The following is a 19,028-nucleotide window of genomic DNA, read 5'->3' on the forward strand; positions in this document are numbered from 1 at the left end:
GTGATTACTTACACACAGTAGCCTACACAGGTGCATATATCAAGATGACGGCATACACAGTAAAGATACATGCACCTGTGCTCATTTGAATGGAATGATTAAAATTTAAGCAACCATAGGTGTGTATGTCAAGTATGATACAAACACATGTAATCATAATTATATATAGATACAGATATATAGATAAATATTTTGAGATCCATCCCATTGCATAGTGCTATAGAATGTCAGGAATCATGAGATTATCCCTTATCCCATAATTCCAAATTCCATACATTACATTTGACCTAGGTCCCAGCATGCTAGTATAGTAGTTCTAATGAATCTGTGAAAATTGATACATGTAATATGATTATCCATAATAAAACCTTTAAAAGAATGATTTGACTATGGGCTAGTGTAGATTGGATTTTAGATAAAATTCAGTGGTGGCAGTCTTCCTATTTACAGTGTAAGTTATGAATACAAGTGCATATGAATTTTTATAAAGCGAGTTTTCTTAAAGTGCAAATAATGAATTTGCAGCTTTTAATAAATAGTCATCTGACATTAACAGAACATATAATATGCTAGGAAACCACTAACAGGATCACTTTTTCTGTAGCTGTATATTGATGCAGATACAAGAGAACATATCCTTTTACGTGTGAGCTTTTCTTGAAATAGTGGTTTTCATTTATGTTCTTTTACATTACAGTATTCCGACAAGGCCCTGTACACCCAGCTGTGCTTTTACCGGTACATTTTTGATGTGGACTATGCAATGGAGAAAGTTATTACTGATCAAGAGAAAGGTATGTTAAAATACTGTAATTACTTCTTGAATTTAAAGTGGAAATTTGCATCATAAAAGCCAAACCTACTCTGTTGTGCTGTTCAAACCTACATCACGCAGGAAGTAGGAGACCAAATGAATTTAGGAATCCCCTGCATGAAGAAGAGGTTGCATAGGAATCAGTGGCTTAAGAATCCCCTGCATGTCTCTCCTGTTCTTCTGAAGTAATAGTGCTTTGGGAAGAGGAATGTGGGGCTTTTTTCAAATGCTCTAATGATGAAAATGCTCTTTGTTATGAGGTTGGAAGGGACATTGTCAACTTGACTAAATTAACTAATTTAAAAGAACTGCAATTTCTTTGATATTGTATGTCCAGAATATTTTTTAATTTCCCTTTTTAAAGGTTATATTCCCATGCTAATATATTTCAGCAGCAGAAAAATTGACTGACTAAGACAAGCCATGAAACTAACTATATGTAAAGCACAGTTAAATATACAAATTAAGCAAACTTAAAGATATTTGTGCTTACTTCTTTCAGTTATTATAATGTTAGTTAACTATAATAGATGCACAGTTTTCACAGAGAAAGGTGATTTCCAAGTTGGTGGCGGACTTGTATACAAGACTGAAAAAACTAAATTTTGGTCCCCACGTTTGGTGCATTGTTGATCCAAAAATACACGTTCCTATTCCCGTTGAAACTCCTACAGGAAATCCATAGTGGCTCCTATGGAGAAAAGATGAGTCAGCTCTAGTAGTAGCCTGACAGAAACCTCCACTGCAGAATAATCTCCTTTCCCACATCCCAGTTAGGATAGAAGACCAGGAGATGAACAAGGATACAGTAGAACAAATAAATGCACCAGTACTATGGTTATAAGCACAGTATACAATCCAGGAAGTATAGCTGGAACCTCTTAGCTTGCACATGCTCAATAGGCAGGAGTGTGGGCTCTGTCTTGGTATGGCAACATCCTCTTTTCTAGAGTATTTAGGTGCCTCTTTTTGATACCCCCTAAGAAGGAGAATTCATTTCTGCAGTTTGAGCTTCCAGAATGGAATACTGAAAATCAGTGATACATACAAGCTTTCAACTTGAGATAGTTCATTTGCTACTGAGATCCAAAGGAGGCCAGGCATTTACTAATTAGTCTGATGTTTTAGTTTAACCACAGCATCACAAACTTTTTACTAAGGTAATGTTCGTTCTGTCAGTAGCCCTCCTTAGTTAAATAAGAGGACCCATCGGCCAGGGAAACCATTCCCAAAGTAGGGTCCTTCCTAGGGTTGTACAGTTGAACCATCCCAGAAGCTAGAATGTAAAGGAACAATATTTAGCATAAAAATGGACAAGACTTTTTCTGACCCAGGGTAAGTGTCTCAAACTGGACAGGAAGTATAAATTCTGCAACTACTACACCTATTTTGATGTGGGAATGTTTGTTTGAAAGCATGTTTACAAGCCTGAAATACTATGGGCACACATCTGTATTTATTTACTTTATATATGTACATGCTAAAAAGGGCACCTATGCATACATTCTTGTCTTAATTTAAAAATGTATCACAAAAATACCCTCTATGCAGTCATAAAATGTAATAACGCCCACCATCAGTTAGCCAGGCAACTTAAAAAATCAAAATTCCCATCCAACAACTCCCCATTCTACAATTCTCCCTTTCTTCCATTTTCAAATGTCTGGCAAAAAAAGACAAGCTTTGCAATGTGCCACGAAGGTCCATCCAATTAAAGCTGCCTTAGACCATAGATGGGGGAGTGAAGTCCAAAGCCCTGAAGCCCTCACAAAGAATATCCTGTCAGAAGCCCTTTCTCACTTACGCCAGTGTGGATCCAACTTGTGCACCTCAGGTGCTCTCACCTGTGGTAGTAGAGCACAGAGAGAGAGGCAGTCTTTCTGATTGGTAGGCCCTTCGTCATTTGGGAGGTTTATAGGTAAAAAGTATTGCCTTTAAATTTCATGTAGAAACCCCAGGCAGCCAGAGCAGATCTTAGCTTAATATGTTAATAGTGAAGTCCATGAGACCTTCTCACTCTTTTCTGCTCTCTGAAAGGAAACCAGATTCTAAAGGCTCCCAGAAATTCCTGCTGCTGACTTCCTAAGTTAGGGCCTATTGCTTATGTAATGACAGTTCAACAAGAAATCTGACCTTTGCCCTCCTGTTGATCACAGATGATAGTAACAGTTCGGGAACTGTCATGTTTTCTTGTTAATTCCCTTCCTTTAAAAATGGGGGCAGAGGAGGAGAAATGTTCTATTCATCAACTCAAAATGTGAGCAGCAAGGCTCATTTTCTTACACTTACAAGACAGGCTCTGCAATGCTTCAGTCTGGATCTGATGAGACAACACGATTTCACGAGCTGCACATTCTGAAGGCATGGATGGAGAGGGTAGTCTGTCAGTCATTTACATACATGGAGATATAAGCAATACAGAACACTGACTAACCAGACAATAACTGTGCTCATTGTGTGAGAACTGCACCCCAAAAACAAACACTTCTTTTCATGGCCACATCAGAAAATCAGAAGTGACTCTAGTGGAACTTATTGAAGATTCTATATGGCCATTCCATAGAAATCTCATACATTATGCATATAGATAAGAATTCGCTATAGTTGTTTTCTTGCTGACATTTTTTAAAAAATCAAGAGGTATAAAGTCCAAGTAACGCTGGGTGATGCCACTGTGGCTGAAACATAGCTGCTTCAGTTCCCTCATCTGCCATAGACTTCCTGCATGACTTTAGGCAAGTCACTTAGGACCAGATTCAGTCCTTTTACTCACATTGAGTAGTATATTACTCATCAAGTAGTTCCATTAACTCCGGTAAGACTGTTCATTGTGTAAGGTACTATTCAGTGTAACAGGATCACAGTCTGACGATTTATCTATCTCCATTCTTCGTCAGTAAAATGAGGGTAATAATACTTCCCCTGTTGCGAAGGGGTGTTGAGGATCAATTTATTCATGTTCTTTTTAGGCTCTCATATACCACAGTGATGGAGGCCATATACGTGCCTAGATATATTCTGTGATATAGAATGTTCTCAGCTGTGGAGCTCCTTGGCACTGGAATCCATTAAACTGAACCTGTCAGTCAGTTTACAGAACAGAAAACAGTGAGGAAGGGAGGATACTTTGAAGTCATTAGTAATTGAAACATTGCTGGAGTTTAGGAAGCACTGCACCTCCAAAACGTATGCTAGTATTTGGAACCACAATCTAATTCTTCAGGTTAGGTACTTATGTGCTGTGGCTCCATAAAAGCCTGTGCATGCTCAGAAAATGCTTTTACACGGTTATCACAGCCGTGTACGTCCCCTACCTCCACCCCTTCATACAAATACTAAAAGTGCCTAGTTTACTTTCTGGATGAATAAACTGCAAAATTGAATTGAGAAAAATGAAACTGTTTTAGGCTGTGTGACTTACACATAAAAACACAAAATTCAGCTCTGAATATTTGTTTGCATCCTATAATTTAAACATTGTTTTTCCCCAGTGTGTTCATAACTTGGTGTGCCAAGTATCAGTATGAAGTGAATTTTTTTTATGGATGAGTTATTATAAAGCTTTGAAGGTAGACCCTATATAATGGAGATGTTGGCAGAGCTACTTAATGGGGTGGGGCCTTAGTATCGGCGTGTTGGCTGGTGGTGGCTGTTTGAGAGGGAGACAGGATACTGCAACTAGATTGGAAGGGCACCTAAGCAAGAAGATATTTTTGCTCATACGTGAGATGTGGAAGTTGATGTTTCTGATGGAGAGGAGAGAGAGACTGAGATGGAGACAATAAATGAATCACTGTGCAATGAAGTATGTGGCCCTTCAGTCAACACTGGAGTTATTTTCCATATCTTTTCTGCCTGCAAAGATGAAGACTGTAACAAATGGCTCACAGCAGTGAGCAGGGAAGGAGATGGAATTAGACGTATGAATATTATTTTTTTTAAGGGGAGTGAAGAAGGGGGAAATAGCACAGAGAGCCATTCATTTAAAAAAGTCAGAGTTAGTAGTGTTCCCATCTGATAACAATGACAGACAAAAAAGGTGATTTCACAATACAGTGAGGTTCCATAGATAATTATCTGAGTTCTACACCTGTTTCAGTGGACACTAAGTTGCAGTTAGTGTCACACCTTTAGGCACTAGTAATTGTCTTCAGTTCTTAAAGGTGACCAAGTGTTGTTCTGCACAGGATTTTAAGAAGTCTTGAGTGGATTATTTTCCATCATTTTCTTCAATAAATGATTTTTAAACTTAGCAATTTCTAAATCTGAGAGTCAGCAGCAGATTCAACAATGTTAATTCATTGCTCCCAACTGAAGATTTGAAACAACTTTTTCCACTTCAAAGACGACAGCTTTTAAATGTGTTTGGTTTTAGCAGTTTGGCTCCAGCATCTTCCCGATGACCATCCTTGAATTACAGTTACTTTTGGAGAGGAAATGTGAAACCCACAAAATAGTGAAGGCATAGAACTAGAAGATTGAGGTTCAGGCATGAAGTCAGATTGTTTTTGTAGCTTTTTTTCCCATTTACATTTCCAACAATATATATGGAAAGGCTATAGAGGAAAGTGAAATAGTTTTTACAATACTTAATTATTATAAATAATTACAATACTTAATAACGAAATCATTTTAAATCCTTTACAATATTCAGGCAATTAACAGAGGTTAGCTATTTCCTAGACCTTTCCCAAATAACTTGGGTTTTAAAAGTTGTCTAAAATGCATGCATGTGATCTTCACAAAGTCATGGAGACTTTACAGAATAATATCAATTCATTTACACTTTTTTTTGTCTTTTATTAAATACAAGTAGTGGTACAGATAGTGTTAAGAATGTGATTGAGCTCAATTTATGGGCATTTGGTTATGAGTGAATTCTTCTTATTCTGACACACATTGCCTTAATATTGCATCATGTTTGTTTTTTTCCCCCTTTATGAAAAGCACCTCCCCAAGTAACACTTAAAAAAGCCCAATATATGTGACATTTCTATATCCCTTTTCATCTAAGCTCAATGCTTTGCAGACATTAATGAATTATAGTTTATAATACTCTTCTGAAGTTATGTGAGTCCAATTTACAGCTATGGAAACTGAGGTGCATAAAAATTAGTTATGCCTAGGGTCACACAGGAAGGCTATGGTAGAGCCAAGAGTAGAATGGAGAGCTTCTGAATCCCTGTCCTGTGCTTTAACCATGGTCAGTCCTTCCTCATTAGTAAAACAGGGTTGATTAAAGATGGATATTTATCCTTACACTAATTTTGGGGGGAAGGGGAAGAGAGATTGTAGTTTAATTTACTCCTGACTCAGCATGAATTATAATAGTTGACTTTTTCAAGTAAATATTTTGACACTACTTTGCAACTTATTGTACTTACATACGGTAATTATGCTACGTTAATGACTATTTTACATATAAGCAAAAATCAAACAAAAAATACGTAAACTAGAAAGTGGGGAGAAAATTCAAAATAAAATGTTGCGGTCATCTTATTGAAAATATTTAATGATATTTAGCAGGTTACAGAAATCTATCAATCACCCTTTATAAATGGTACAGTTGCCATTTTGTCTATCATTAAACTAAAAACTCTTTTGAAATCTCCACTGCCCCACCCCATTGTTTCAATTTATTTTTTATGTATACCTCAGCACTGAGACACTTTTTTCCATGAAGAGCCATGTCATTCTGCTTTAATTTATCTGAACACTGTCAGTTTTGTTTATAAGTTGAATTAAAATACAAAGTAGCTTTTAGTTTAGATCTCTTATCACAGAAGAGAAGAGAACACTTTCTGTAGTGAAAAGAAAGTATCTGAGGTGCTACTGCTTTTTCAATAGGGAACTGTCAAGGTTATTGAACCAGACTTCAAAGTTTGTCTAGGTTTCAGATCCCAATTTTCTGGTGGGGTTTTTTTTAGCTAATTTTTGTGGAGTCTGGAAATGTAACAATGCAAACGGAAACAGTTTAACTCTGTATAAACCTCAGTATATGCATGCCTAGATGGCAAAAGGAGATAGTGTAATGCTGGGGTTTAGATTTCAGATGCTTTTTTTAACGTTCCTGTAAAAAATATATTTTTACAAAACTTGCCAGCAAGCGAGTGATAACAAGGTCTAATCATTTTGATATTTTGAGAAATATAGTTGTTTTAAACAGATGATACAGAATTTATTTTTAAAATGTATTGTGCCTATACAGTTAATGGCTTTTATTTCCATAATGTTTTTTACTACATAATTATACATCTTAATTACGTAATTACCATCATAATTATTATGTAATTACATGTAGTTCCACTAATTACAAAATCAGGAAGTGTAATTATCTAGTAAAAACTTTCTGAAATCTTATTTATTCAGTAGAGATTATTTAAAAGACCAACCAGTGACCTATTGGTACTAGTGTCTACTGTTATATATGACACCCAGGTTCAATTCCTCGCCTCTTTCTCCCACCACCAATAAGATAGGGAAAGCTTCAGAAAAAGCTCTTTCATTTTCTGTCAGTGTAAGGGTAAATACTACCCACCACCTGTGGATGACAAGGAAATGATGTTGATATGTTCTGAAGGTTGTTTTGTACCCTCCTTCTATTAGGTTAATAGTGCATATATATCCTTTGTTACTAAAATCAAATGTCCACAAGGACTGACACCTTAAACTGGAACTTTTAATAATTGGAAGCAAGTTAAAAGTTGAAATAATCAGATTAATGTGGAGCTTAGAACAAGATAGTTTTGTTTTGAATATACCAGGTAAACTGGTATTATATCACAAATATGAGTCCAAAAAGTCATTACAAAAATATAACTTCTGTAACCAAGGCAAACTTGCTGTACAGCACCACCTGTAGACACTGAGATTATATATTAGAATCAGTCTTCCAGAGCATTCCTGTAACTTTTTGACCCATTTGGGTAAGGACTTTCATTCATTTCATTTGCAAATTTACCTATAACTAGCATCCATTCAAATTTGGTGTTCCTTCATTTTACTACTGAATATTATTTACATTAGAAATAATCATAAAACTGAGGATATAGAATATTACTTACATTAACTCCGACAATTTTCTGTGCCTGGCATTTTGGGACTTTCTGCTTATGGAGTCTGGTCTCAGTCAGAAATATAGTAAGGGAAATATGTGCCTGCTTATGGCTATGTATATATATGGGGTAAAATCTTAACTCCATTGAAGTTAGTGGCAAAATTCTCATTTACTTCTCTGGGACTAGTATTCATCCATGGTCTATCACTGCTTTTTCAGGTTCATCATTTTGTTTCCTAGTATTGCTGTATTTTCATGTCTGATATTTGATGACACTTTCTATTGCTTGTATTTAATTTATAAAATTGGGTAATAATACAATTTGAAACAAAAAACAGGTTATTGTAGTTCAGACAGTTTTAATTTTTTTGATTGTTAGAATTTTGTGCTTACATTTGATTAAAATGGAGTAGAAATGTGGAAAACCACTCACATCTATACAGTAAATAAATCAATAACCTTTGGTAGACTAAATAAAGAGTATTATAAAGTCCTAATTAATTCCTAGATGTATCATTCAGCAAACCTGTGACATTAATCAAAATAACATCAGAAATACAAGGCTTAGTCTTACATTCACCATGACAGCAAATATATATTAAATATATGTCGAAATATTGGTGTAAAGTGAAGCTCCAAAGAGAAAAATACCTTCAATAACACAGGGAGAAAAACAATTTGAACCTGGGAGAAGGGTGTTGGAGGAAAATAAATAATTAGAATTTAGTATGGACCAATAAAAAGGGACAAAGAATCTCTGTGGCAGAAGGGAAATGGTACTAAGTGTCAGGAATATTAAATCAATGTTATTTTTGTGAAATTGTCCTGCACATTATAGACATTCTGGGGGTAGTGGGGTTTGTGTGTATGTATCTTTTATATAAACTTTCTGCACTGACTAGAATGACTCATCCCCATACAAATTTTACCAGCCATTTTAAATGTATGTACCAACTCATCTTATTTTAATTCTGAAGTTGAGTTTTAAACATAAAGGGTTATATCCTCAGACGATATAAATTTGCATAGTTCTACTGACATTAAATGCAGGTACACCAATTTACACAAGCTCAGGTTCTCTTTTGGGGTCAGATCCTATTTTCAGATCAGTTTCTTAAACTTCCCAAACTGGACTTTGACTGTTAAAACTAAAGTATACATTAATTATTGTTGTAAACAGACTTTAACAGCTGAATGCATTTTTGTCTCTAAGTCAGATTTTAGTTTTGTTTTGTTTATGGCAGTAGCCTTGAAAAAACAATAATAATCACACTTGAGAAAATTCATACAGTCTATATATTCTAAACAGAAAAAATTTACGTTTTCAAAGACATGGTGAATCTTATTTATCTTTCCCCCCACCCCCCCCAAAAGCATGTATGACTGAAAACTAAGATATAGCCCACCTCAAGGTGTTGAGGGCTATGTATGTAATAGCTTGACAATATAGAAAGGAGGGTTTTTTTTATTTTATTCTCTGGCAAACATGAGAATTTTTTTAATTAATTGGCATAGGTTTTGTGAATTATGCATGATCCATTGATAAAAAATTAGTGTAAGACAACTGAGCATCTGATGCAATTTTAAATTGATTTATTGAAATGTTCTTATTGGAAGTTATACTACAGTGTGATGCTCATCTGTTTAGCACAGTAGAGGCAAGTTAGTGTACAATGGAGAAAATTGTGTTTGTTTCTTTAAAAATAAAAAATTAAACCAAAAGCATTTTTAGAGATTTTATTGCTATGAAAGTGAAATATGAATGTGAAACATACAGTGGGCATATGCTGTATAAAAGTTCTCAAGGAGTCAATATCCCCCAGTCCTGACTTGTAATCCACCTACTATTTCAGTCTGTAGCCTGTCTAACCAAAGAACTAGTTGTCCTATGTGATGTGATGGTTTTATGATGTAAACAAAGAAAGGTGAATGACTAGGATACATGTAGGATACCCAACACCAGACTTGGGACAAATGAATCCCTGGTCTAATTCCATTGGCTTCCAGGGATGAATTAGACTGCTTGTCATTTGTAACTTGGTTGAAGATCTGCTCCCAGATCTTCATGATAAAAGGTTAGTGGGATAATTCTCTCTGTCGCTTAGCCCCTTTCTGGTTTTTTTTTAACCAGTGGAAGCTCCTTTGCAAGAAGTTGATTTGATCCTGCCAGGATTACAACTGTCAAATGAATATCAAAATGTTTTCCCACCTTAAATAATTTAACTCAGAATATAATAATGTAATTATTTTGACATGAAAACGTTACATACTGTAGTATTTCCACTTATCTTAAAACAGACATTTTCACTTTACAAGAGATGGATGCAATAAGACAAAACAAAAAATGAATAAAAGGGAGTGAGTGACAGATTGAGCTACTTTGTTTAGAGGATAAAAACAAATAAAATCCTATTAGTGTCAAATATTATGAACTTAGAATTAAAATGTTCCGCTATTTATAGGGCTGTTTCATATATTTTATATAACAGTAGGTGGGTGCATAAATGTCTTAACACATGAAACTAGCAACATGTTTATCAGGTGAATATTTTCTGTTTGAAATGGTAAGTTCATGGTGGAGTGGAAAAGGGACATTAGTAGAAATTGTTTGTATGTTGTATTATGTTGTGTAAAGTACATATGTCACATTACATATATTTTCCTTCCAAAATCCTACTTTTTCATTTGTGAAACAGAATGGTTGTGTTTGCTTTTTGCTAAGACTTAAATAGTTCGAACATTTTTATTAAAAATTAGGTAATGCAAATGACCAAAATAAGTCTCATTAATGCAATATAATTACTAAAAGAAAGCTATTATGCTTTTGAGCACCTATTAAGTGGCTACCAATAATTACTAATAGTTTTAATCTCTTCCAGTCTTTTTTGTAGGGGTTGGGGGAGAAAGGTTTTTATATTTGATATCTTATCCATGACTTATTGGGGCTGTAGACTAATTAAGTGTACAAGTTGATGATAAATCAACTTGATACACCATATAATTGTGATCTATGAAATGTTACTTGTGTAAAAAAGTGGTGACTGTTGGTTTCTTGGCCTGTATTATGGGGGGGAATATATATACATACTTTTTCAGATTTTGCTTATGTGGGTGTCTGAAATTTAAATACATAAATTAGTGGATAGTGAACCACAGAAGGTTTAGTTCTCTTCATAGATGCATATTACTTATTAGGATTCTTATCTGAATCTTTTTTTTGAGAGAGCTTGACTGAACATCTGAGAACTGACTCTTTTTATTTATTTATTTTATTTAAAGTCTCACTCTTTCCTGGTTTCAGCCAGATTTAAAATACCACACAAATAGCCATTTCCTCTGTGCTTCCAGAAAAAATAGGAAGAGTACATCAACACAGAATTTTAAAGAAAGATCTGTGAGCCTTTTTGAGCTTTAACTAGGATGTGAGTTGAGTTTATTTTCAGTTTTTGAGGAAAGTTATAGGTTAGTTCAGTTTTTTCCAGAACTAATTTGGATTACTGGGTCAGATTATTTAAATATGGAAATTATTGAGTCTTTAGTATCCTGTCTCCCATCTGTGCCTTGCTGCTCTGGGAAGAGGTTTGCTTTTTGCGCCCAACCCCAGTTACTGTCTTAGTGCTCTAGGTTTCTGAAGGAGAAGCAAAAGGTCCTTGACTACTTTCCGTAGTGCACCCATGGGTGCTCCACTTCAGGTGCTCATGCATGCCATGCACCTTTAATCAGAGTTATTCATTAGCAGTGTCCATTTGGCCTGCACGTACACTGCTGACCTCATGCCTCAGACTGTGGCTATATAAGGTTGTGCGGGCAAACTATATTAAATTCCTTCTCAATTGCCTCAGCCTGAGAAGTAGCCTAGTGTATGCCTTAGATCAGTGGTTCTGAAACTTTTTTACTGATGACCCCTTTCACATCGCAAGCCTCTGAGTACTATCCCCCTTATAAATTAAAAACACTTTTTTATATATTTAACACCATTATAAATGCTGGAGGCAAAGCGGGATTTGGAGTGGAGGCTGACAGCTTGCGCCCCCCCATGTAATAACCTCATGACCCCCTGATGGGTCCCGACTCCCAGTTTGAGAACCCTTGCCTTAGATGCTTGCTGAGTTCATTTATTTAGTTTATTTAATTTACTTAATTAGTTTTAAGTAGTTAGTTACTGGCTACTGAAAAGATTGTTTTATTTCTTTCAAGGAAATCCCCCCCGTGAGGACGTGCCCATTTCACTGGGGTTTAAACGTTGTCTCACGTGTAAAAAGGCTAGCTTGGTCAAACTCTTTAAATGGGTTTGCTGCCTGGGGGAATTGCACTTCCCACAGCAGTGTAACATCTATTTGGCCTTCAAATCCAGGGCCCAGAAGAACCAGGCAATCAAGTTGTGACCGGAAATGATGGAGTACTCTCTTCAGACCCAGATCAGAAGAACCCCCCTGTACATCAGTCCCTGGGGGTCACTAGTGCCCCTTAAACCTCAGTGCAACACTCTCTTAGAAAGAGGAAAGCCTCAGAGACCTCCTTTTAAAGATCCTAAGAAGAGGCATTTTAATTGTTCTTCAAGTAGTGTCCCTGTGGGTGCTCCACTCCAGATGTGCATGTGCTTCTCAAGCCCTTGGTTTCTAGCTAGCTGTACCTGTTCGGCCCATGCAGGCATCCTCTGCCTTCTCATAGTAGAATCCAAGCTCTATTTAGGGGTGTGTGGATGAGCCACCATCAGTTCCTTTTCTACCTCATAACACCTCCATCTGAACCAATGGTGACCTGCTCCCTTCTTCAGTTATCTGTGGAGATGGCCTTCCTAGTTGCCATCAGGTCAGCCCATAGGTTTGGGGAAATTGGTTTGGAACTTTGATGGCAGATCCGACCTTTATCGCATTCTTTCATGATAAGGTCTCTTTATGTTCATATTCTAGTTCCTACCCAATGTTGCATCCGGGGTACCTCCCGGATAGCGAACATAAGGTAGGGTAGTAGGGTGTCCCAATCCTTCCCATCCCGACTTACCACCTTCCTTATCATATCCTTGAGGGTTCGGTTAAACCTTTCTACCAGCCCATCAGTCTGCGGATAGTAGACTGAAGTTCTCAGAGTATGTATATGTAGCAGCGTACAGATGTCCTTCATTAGCTTTGACATAAATGAGGTTCCTTGGTCTGTTAATATCTCCTTTGGTAACCCCACTCGGGCAAAGATCCCCACCAGCTCTTTGGCTATCGTTTTAGAGGCTGTGTTCCGCAGGGGGACGGCTTCTGGGTAGCGAGTAGCATAGTCCAAAACAACAAGTATATATTGGTGGCCCCGAGCCGTCTTCTCCAGGGGTCCCACTAGGTCCATGGCTATTCGCTCAAAGGGGACCTCTATGATGGGAAGGGGTACTACAGGTGCCCTCAGGTGGGGACGGGGACTGTGCAGCTGACACTCCGGGCAGGACGCACAGTACCTCCATACTTCTTCATGTACTCCGGGCCAGAAGAACCATCATAGGACTCGTTCCAGGGTCTTCTCTACCCCCAAATGCCCCCCAAAAAGATTGCTATGAGCAAGACTTAATACAGCATTCTGGTGTTTTTGAGGTACTAGGATCTGCTGTACCTTCTGCCCCTGTACTGGTGCAACCCGGTATAAGATATTCTTCTTCATTATGAAGTAGGGTCCTGGTCCCTGGGTTTTCCCTTCCACAGGGACCCCATCTATTTCAGTCACCTCCTTCCTAATGTTGTCGTACCTTGGGTCTTCGGCCTGGTCCCGTCCAAAATTTCCTCTCCCGGGGCTAATATGCCCAAGATCTAGGGGCCCAGATCTGTTGCCTTTACTGGTTCAGAAGCGTTAGAGTGGGGGTCAGAATCAGGTGCTTCTCCCTCCTGGGTGGCCTCCTTTTCAGCTGCTCGGGTCCGTCTACCTACGAGAGCTACCCTCTGGCTTTGAGTCAGTATTAGAGTTCCCAAGGCTTTAGCTGCCCTCCTTTCCCTTTTCGACTTTCTACCCTGTCTGGGAATGGAAAATAAATCTGGGGATATTTCAGAGAAGACTGGGGGTTTACAGTCTACTGTGGAGGCCTCACTAACTTCAGGGTTCCCCTTTTCCTCCAATCCTCCTACTGGGAATAAGTTTCCAAACCCTGGGAAGTCCCTCCCTATGAGCACCGGGTCTGGGAGTTTAGGGACTACACCACCTGCCACCTCAGTAGTGTTCCCCTGAATCTCGAGTTTTACTGGGATCGTGGGGTAATAACCATCTGTCCCATGGATGCATGTTATCCCTGTATGCTTAGCCCGCAGCAGCTGACTACACTTAACAAGCTTCCCCGAGACAAGCGTGATAGCACTCCCCGAATCAACCAGTACTGTGGTCTACCTCATTTAGCTTTACTGGTCTGGTGTACATATGTGGGGTTAGTGAGACCCCCACAAGGTGGATTAGGGAGCATGGGTCTGCCCAGTTCCCCAGGTTACACTGCATAGGCTCCTCCACATTGGGACACTGTGCAGCTATATGTCCCCACTCCCCGCAGGCATAACATCTGTATGGAGCCCTAGGCATTCCCTGGTCTCTTGGTTTGGGCAATCTAACATCATGATCCTCTTCTCCCTCAGTGCTCCGACTCTTTGTGGCTTCTGGTGAGCCTTCAGCCCCTCTCTTTTTCCACCTGGGCTCTCCTGGTGGCCCAGTCACCCGAGCTCTAGGGCGACTCAGAGTGCCTCTTCCTTAACTGGTCGGGTCAGCTCCCTCGCCGTCCTTCGCCTCTCTACCAGTGCAACAACCTCATCATAGGTGGAGGGTTCGTTCTGGCTTACCCAGGCACGAAGGTCTGGTGGAAGTCCCCTCATGTATCGGTCGATGACCAGAACCTCTAGTATCTCTTCCGGACTCCAGGACTCCGTTCGCAACCACTTTCGTGCGAGATGGATGAGGTCATACAATTGGGACCGCGGAGTTTTGTTTTCCTGGTACCTCCACTCGTGATACTGCTGGGCCCGCACTGCGGTCGTTACCCCAGGTCTGGCCAGGATCTCTGCTTTCAGCTGGGGGTAGTCTGCTGCAGCCTCTTCAGGCAGATCATAGTAAGCCTTCTGGGCCTCCCCACACAGGAATGGGGCAAGGATGCCAGACCACTGATCTCGAGGCCAGGCCTCCCGTAGGGCTGTCCTCTCAAAGGCCAGAAAGTATGCCTCTACATCATCCTCCTGCGTCATTTTCTGCAGCCAATGGCTGGCCCGTATGATCTGCGTCCCATCATGGCCGCGGTTCAGCTCAGTAAGGGTTTTTACCTGGTTTACCAGTTCCCGCAACATAGCTCGGTCTTGAGAAGCCTGGTCCATCAGCAGGCGATTAGTCTCTTGTTGCAGCCGCACTGCCTCCTGTTGGGCAGCTGCCTGGACACGGGTAGCCTCTTTCTGGGCCGCCGTAGCTTGTATCAATGCCCGTACTAGGTCATCCATTGTGGTGAGAAAAAAAAAAAAAACCCTCTACCGTTTTTTTTTTTTTTTAAATTACCCTCCTTCTGCCACGCTGTGCACACCAAAATCCCACTTCTGACACCAGTTGTGACAAAGTTCCTCCTCTACCTTGGTGGGTCCTGCGCTTATTGGCAGATTTGCTCACCTCAGTGATCTTCCCCACAGTCTGGGTCAACTCCTCCTGTGTCTGATCAGGAGTTGAGAGGTTTGGGGGGAACCCGGGCCTGCCCTCTACTCCGGGTTCCAGCCCAGGGCCCTGTGGATTGCAGCTATCTATAGTACCTCCTGCAACAGCTGCATGGCAGCTACAACTCCCTAGGCTACTTCCCCATGGCCTCCTCCAAACACCTTCTTTATCCTCACCACAGGATCTTCCTCCTGGTGTCTGATAACACTTGTACTCCTTAGTCCTCCAGCAGCACACCCTCTCACTCCCAGCTCCTTGTGCCTCTTGCTCCCAGCTCCTCACACACCCTATGCCAGGAAGCCCTCAAACTGTGGAACTTCTACACTGCCCACTCAATACATCTAGAGGCATTGTACCTCAGAACGAGCTGGCCGATCATCTCAGCAGGTCCTTTCACAATCACGAGTGGTCCCTCTGCCTGGATATCATGATCAACATCTTCCAATGTTGGGGATTTCCCCATTCAGAACATACAATTTATTGGGGCATCCCTGGATTCCTTGGCCTCCAGGGTATTTTTTCCCATGGACAGATTCATGACAGTATCAAATTTATCACAGCTGTTCAAGGGAGCCCCCAGACTTCAATCAGAGACTGTCTTCAACTTCTAGGTCTCATGATGGCTTGCACTTTTTTGACAGCGCATGTAAGATTACACCTTCACTATTTCCAGGGTTGGCTCAGATCAGTTTACTTGCCAAACAGGCAGCCTAGACAAAGAGACGTCAGTTCCTCAACAGGTCAGATGCTCCCTGGACTAGTGGAAGGGTAATTGAAAAGTAGGGATGAGGGTCCCCTTCCTCCAACCAATGCTAATGATAATTGTAACCATGGATGCACCTCTGTTAGGACGGGTTGTGCAACTCAATGTTCTAACAGTACAAAGCAGATGGTCACCCTAAGAGATCCATATTAACCAATTGGCACTCAGAGCGGTCAGAAATGCCTACCTTCACTTTCTGCCTCTCCTCAGATACAGGTCTATCGAAGTCATGACAGACAATATAGCCTGCATGTCCTATATCAATCAGCGGGGAGGAGCGAGGTCCTCTTCCCTCTGTGCTGAAGCAATATAAAGTTATGGAACTGGTGCATAAAACATTGCATAAGAATTTCAGCAGTGTATCACCTGGTCCGGCAAAATGTCAAAGCCGACACTCTCAGCAGGGTTTTTTTTTCCCAAGAGTACAAATGGAAGTTGCATTCCCAGAATCTTGTTGGCATATTTCAGACTTGGGGATTTCCAGAAGTGGACTTCTTTGCAACAACTACAAACAAAAAGATGCTGTCTATTTTGTTCAAGGGTTGGAGTCTGGGTCACAATCCCTTGAAGGACTCCTTCCTCCTCAATTGGAGAAAGAAGCTGTTTTATCCATTTCCCGCCAACGCTTCTGATTCTCAAAGTGTGAGCAAAATCAGAGGGCTGTCCCTGCGCTATTTGAGCAGGACCCTGTGGACTAGCGGATGTGGAGGAAAGGCGTAGCACAGGTGAGACTTCCATTGTATTAGGAAGGCGTCCGACAGGGAACCTGGGGAGTGTCTTTGGAGAGAGCAGAACACCTGGCATTTCCGATTCTCATGGGAGGCGAATAGGTCTATCAGGGGAAAGCCCCACTTCTGGAAGACAGAGTGGATGACGTCTGGGCGAACCAACCACTCGCAAGCCAGGAATAATCTGCTGAGGTGGTCCACTAAGGTGTTCTGGACTCCTGGGAGAAACGACACCACCAGATGGATCGAGTGGGCTATGCAGAATTCCCACAGACATGTGGCCTCTTGACAGAGGGGGGACGATCGGACTCCCCCCTGCTTGTTGATGTAAAACATGGCCATTGTGTTGTCTGTGAGGACTGCAGTGCAACGGCCTTGAATGCGCTCTCGGAATGCTTGACATGCCAGGCTCGCTGCTCTGAGTTCCCGTACATTAATGTGCAGGGATAACTCTTCTGCTGACCATAGCCTCTGTGTATGGAGGTTCCCGAGATGGACCCTCCCATCCCAGGGATGATGCATCCATGACTAGGGACACAGAGGGCTGTGGGGTGTGAAATGGCACCCCTTCACGCACTGATTTGGGGTCCAGCCACCAGTCCAGAGAGGCTAATATCCCTGGCGGAATGGTAACCACCATGTTCAAGCTGTCCCAACCTGGTTGGTAAACTGTTGATAGTCAGGCTTGGAGTGGACATAGTCGTAGTCTGGCGTGCCTGGTCACATACGTGCAAGCCTTAGGCCATGTGCCCCAGGAGGCATAGGCATGTTTTCATGGTTGAGGTCGGGAAGCTTTGCAGGCCGTGGACGATGTTCATCAGGGATTGGAAGTGTGCTTCCAGCAGAAGTTCCTGGGCTAGGCCTGAGTCTAAGACTGCTCCTATGAATTCTATCCTCTGGATTGGTACCAGAGTGGATTTCGTGATATTGAGCAGGAGGCCTAGTTGATTGAACATGTTCGTGGTGAGCTGAACATGAGATTGCACCTGATCCCTGCAGTGAATGAGCCAGTCGTCAAGATACGGAAACACTTGGATCCGTTGTCAACGAAGGGAAGCAGCCACAACAGCCATGCACTTGGTAAACACTCTGGGGGCCGTGGAGAGGCTGAAAGGGAGGATGGTGAATTGAAAGTGCTGTTGATTGACCACAAAGTGAAGGAAGCATCTGTGCGCTGGGTAGATTGCAATGTGGAAATACACGTCCTTCATGTCGAGAGCAGCGTACAAGTCTCCAGGATCTAGGGAAGGAATAATGGTCCCTAGTGGGACCATGCGGAACTTCAACTTTACTATGAATTTGTTGAGTCCACGTAGGTCCAGGATGGGCTGAAGCCCACCCTTGGCCTTGGGGATTAGGAAGTAGTGGGAGTAAAAACCCCTGCCCCTTGACTCTCTTGGAACCTCCTCTGTCGCCCCCCACATGTCGGAGTGATTGGATCTCCTGCAGAAGGAGGTGCTCGTGAGAAGGGTCCCTGAAGAGGGACAGGGTGGGAGGGGGCAGAAAAAGCAAATTGGAAGGAGTATCCCCTTTCCACCGTGCGCAGGACCCAACGGTCTGATGTTATGCGAGACTACGCACGGAGGAAGTGGGAGAGACGATTCTGGAAAGGCATGGAAGGATCCTGAATGGAGACTGCGGTGTCCTCAGGCACACCTTCAAAAGTTCTGCTTAGGCCCTGCTGATGGCTTGGGAGGGCCTTGGCCTTGACTGGCTTGGTGCCCAGTCTTTCTTTTACCACCTCGGCCGCGTCTTCTAAAGAAGTCCTGTCTTGGCTGAGGGGGAGGGCAGGATCTCTGAGGCTGCAGTCTGAAGGGCCTTCTCTGTGTTACCGGCATATGCATGCCCAGTGAACACGTGATGGTGCAGTTGTCCTTCAGACTCTGCAGCCTTGAGTCTGTCTTTTCAGAGAATAGGCCTTGGCCATCAAAGGGTAGGTCCTGAAGGGTCTGTTGCAACTTTGGTGGTAAGCCAGAGACTTGCAGCCATGAGATACAGTGCATGGCTATGCCCGAGGCCAGG

The 19,028-nt window shown here is 41.2% G+C and overlaps 1 protein-coding gene across 7 annotated transcripts in view; it reads left to right on the top strand.

The window, feature by feature from the left end:
- The window catches only part of POLA1 (DNA polymerase alpha 1, catalytic subunit), a 348,901-nt gene that overhangs the window by 289,252 nt on the left and 40,621 nt on the right, over nt 1-19,028 (top strand). For 6 of the 7 annotated variants that reach the window (XM_039494445.1, XM_039494462.1, XM_039494452.1 and 3 more), the window contains exon 36: nt 698-794. In XM_039494445.1, coding sequence (XP_039350379.1) covers nt 698-794 — 97 coding nt within the window. Of the gene's footprint in view, nt 1-697; nt 795-895; nt 1,095-19,028 lie in introns of those variants that run through there. The other variant, XM_039494475.1, reaches the window with a different exon arrangement.

This window comes from Mauremys reevesii, linkage group 1, assembly GCF_016161935.1.
Source record: "Mauremys reevesii isolate NIE-2019 linkage group 1, ASM1616193v1, whole genome shotgun sequence".
NCBI classification, from domain to species: domain Eukaryota; kingdom Metazoa; phylum Chordata; order Testudines; family Geoemydidae; genus Mauremys; species Mauremys reevesii.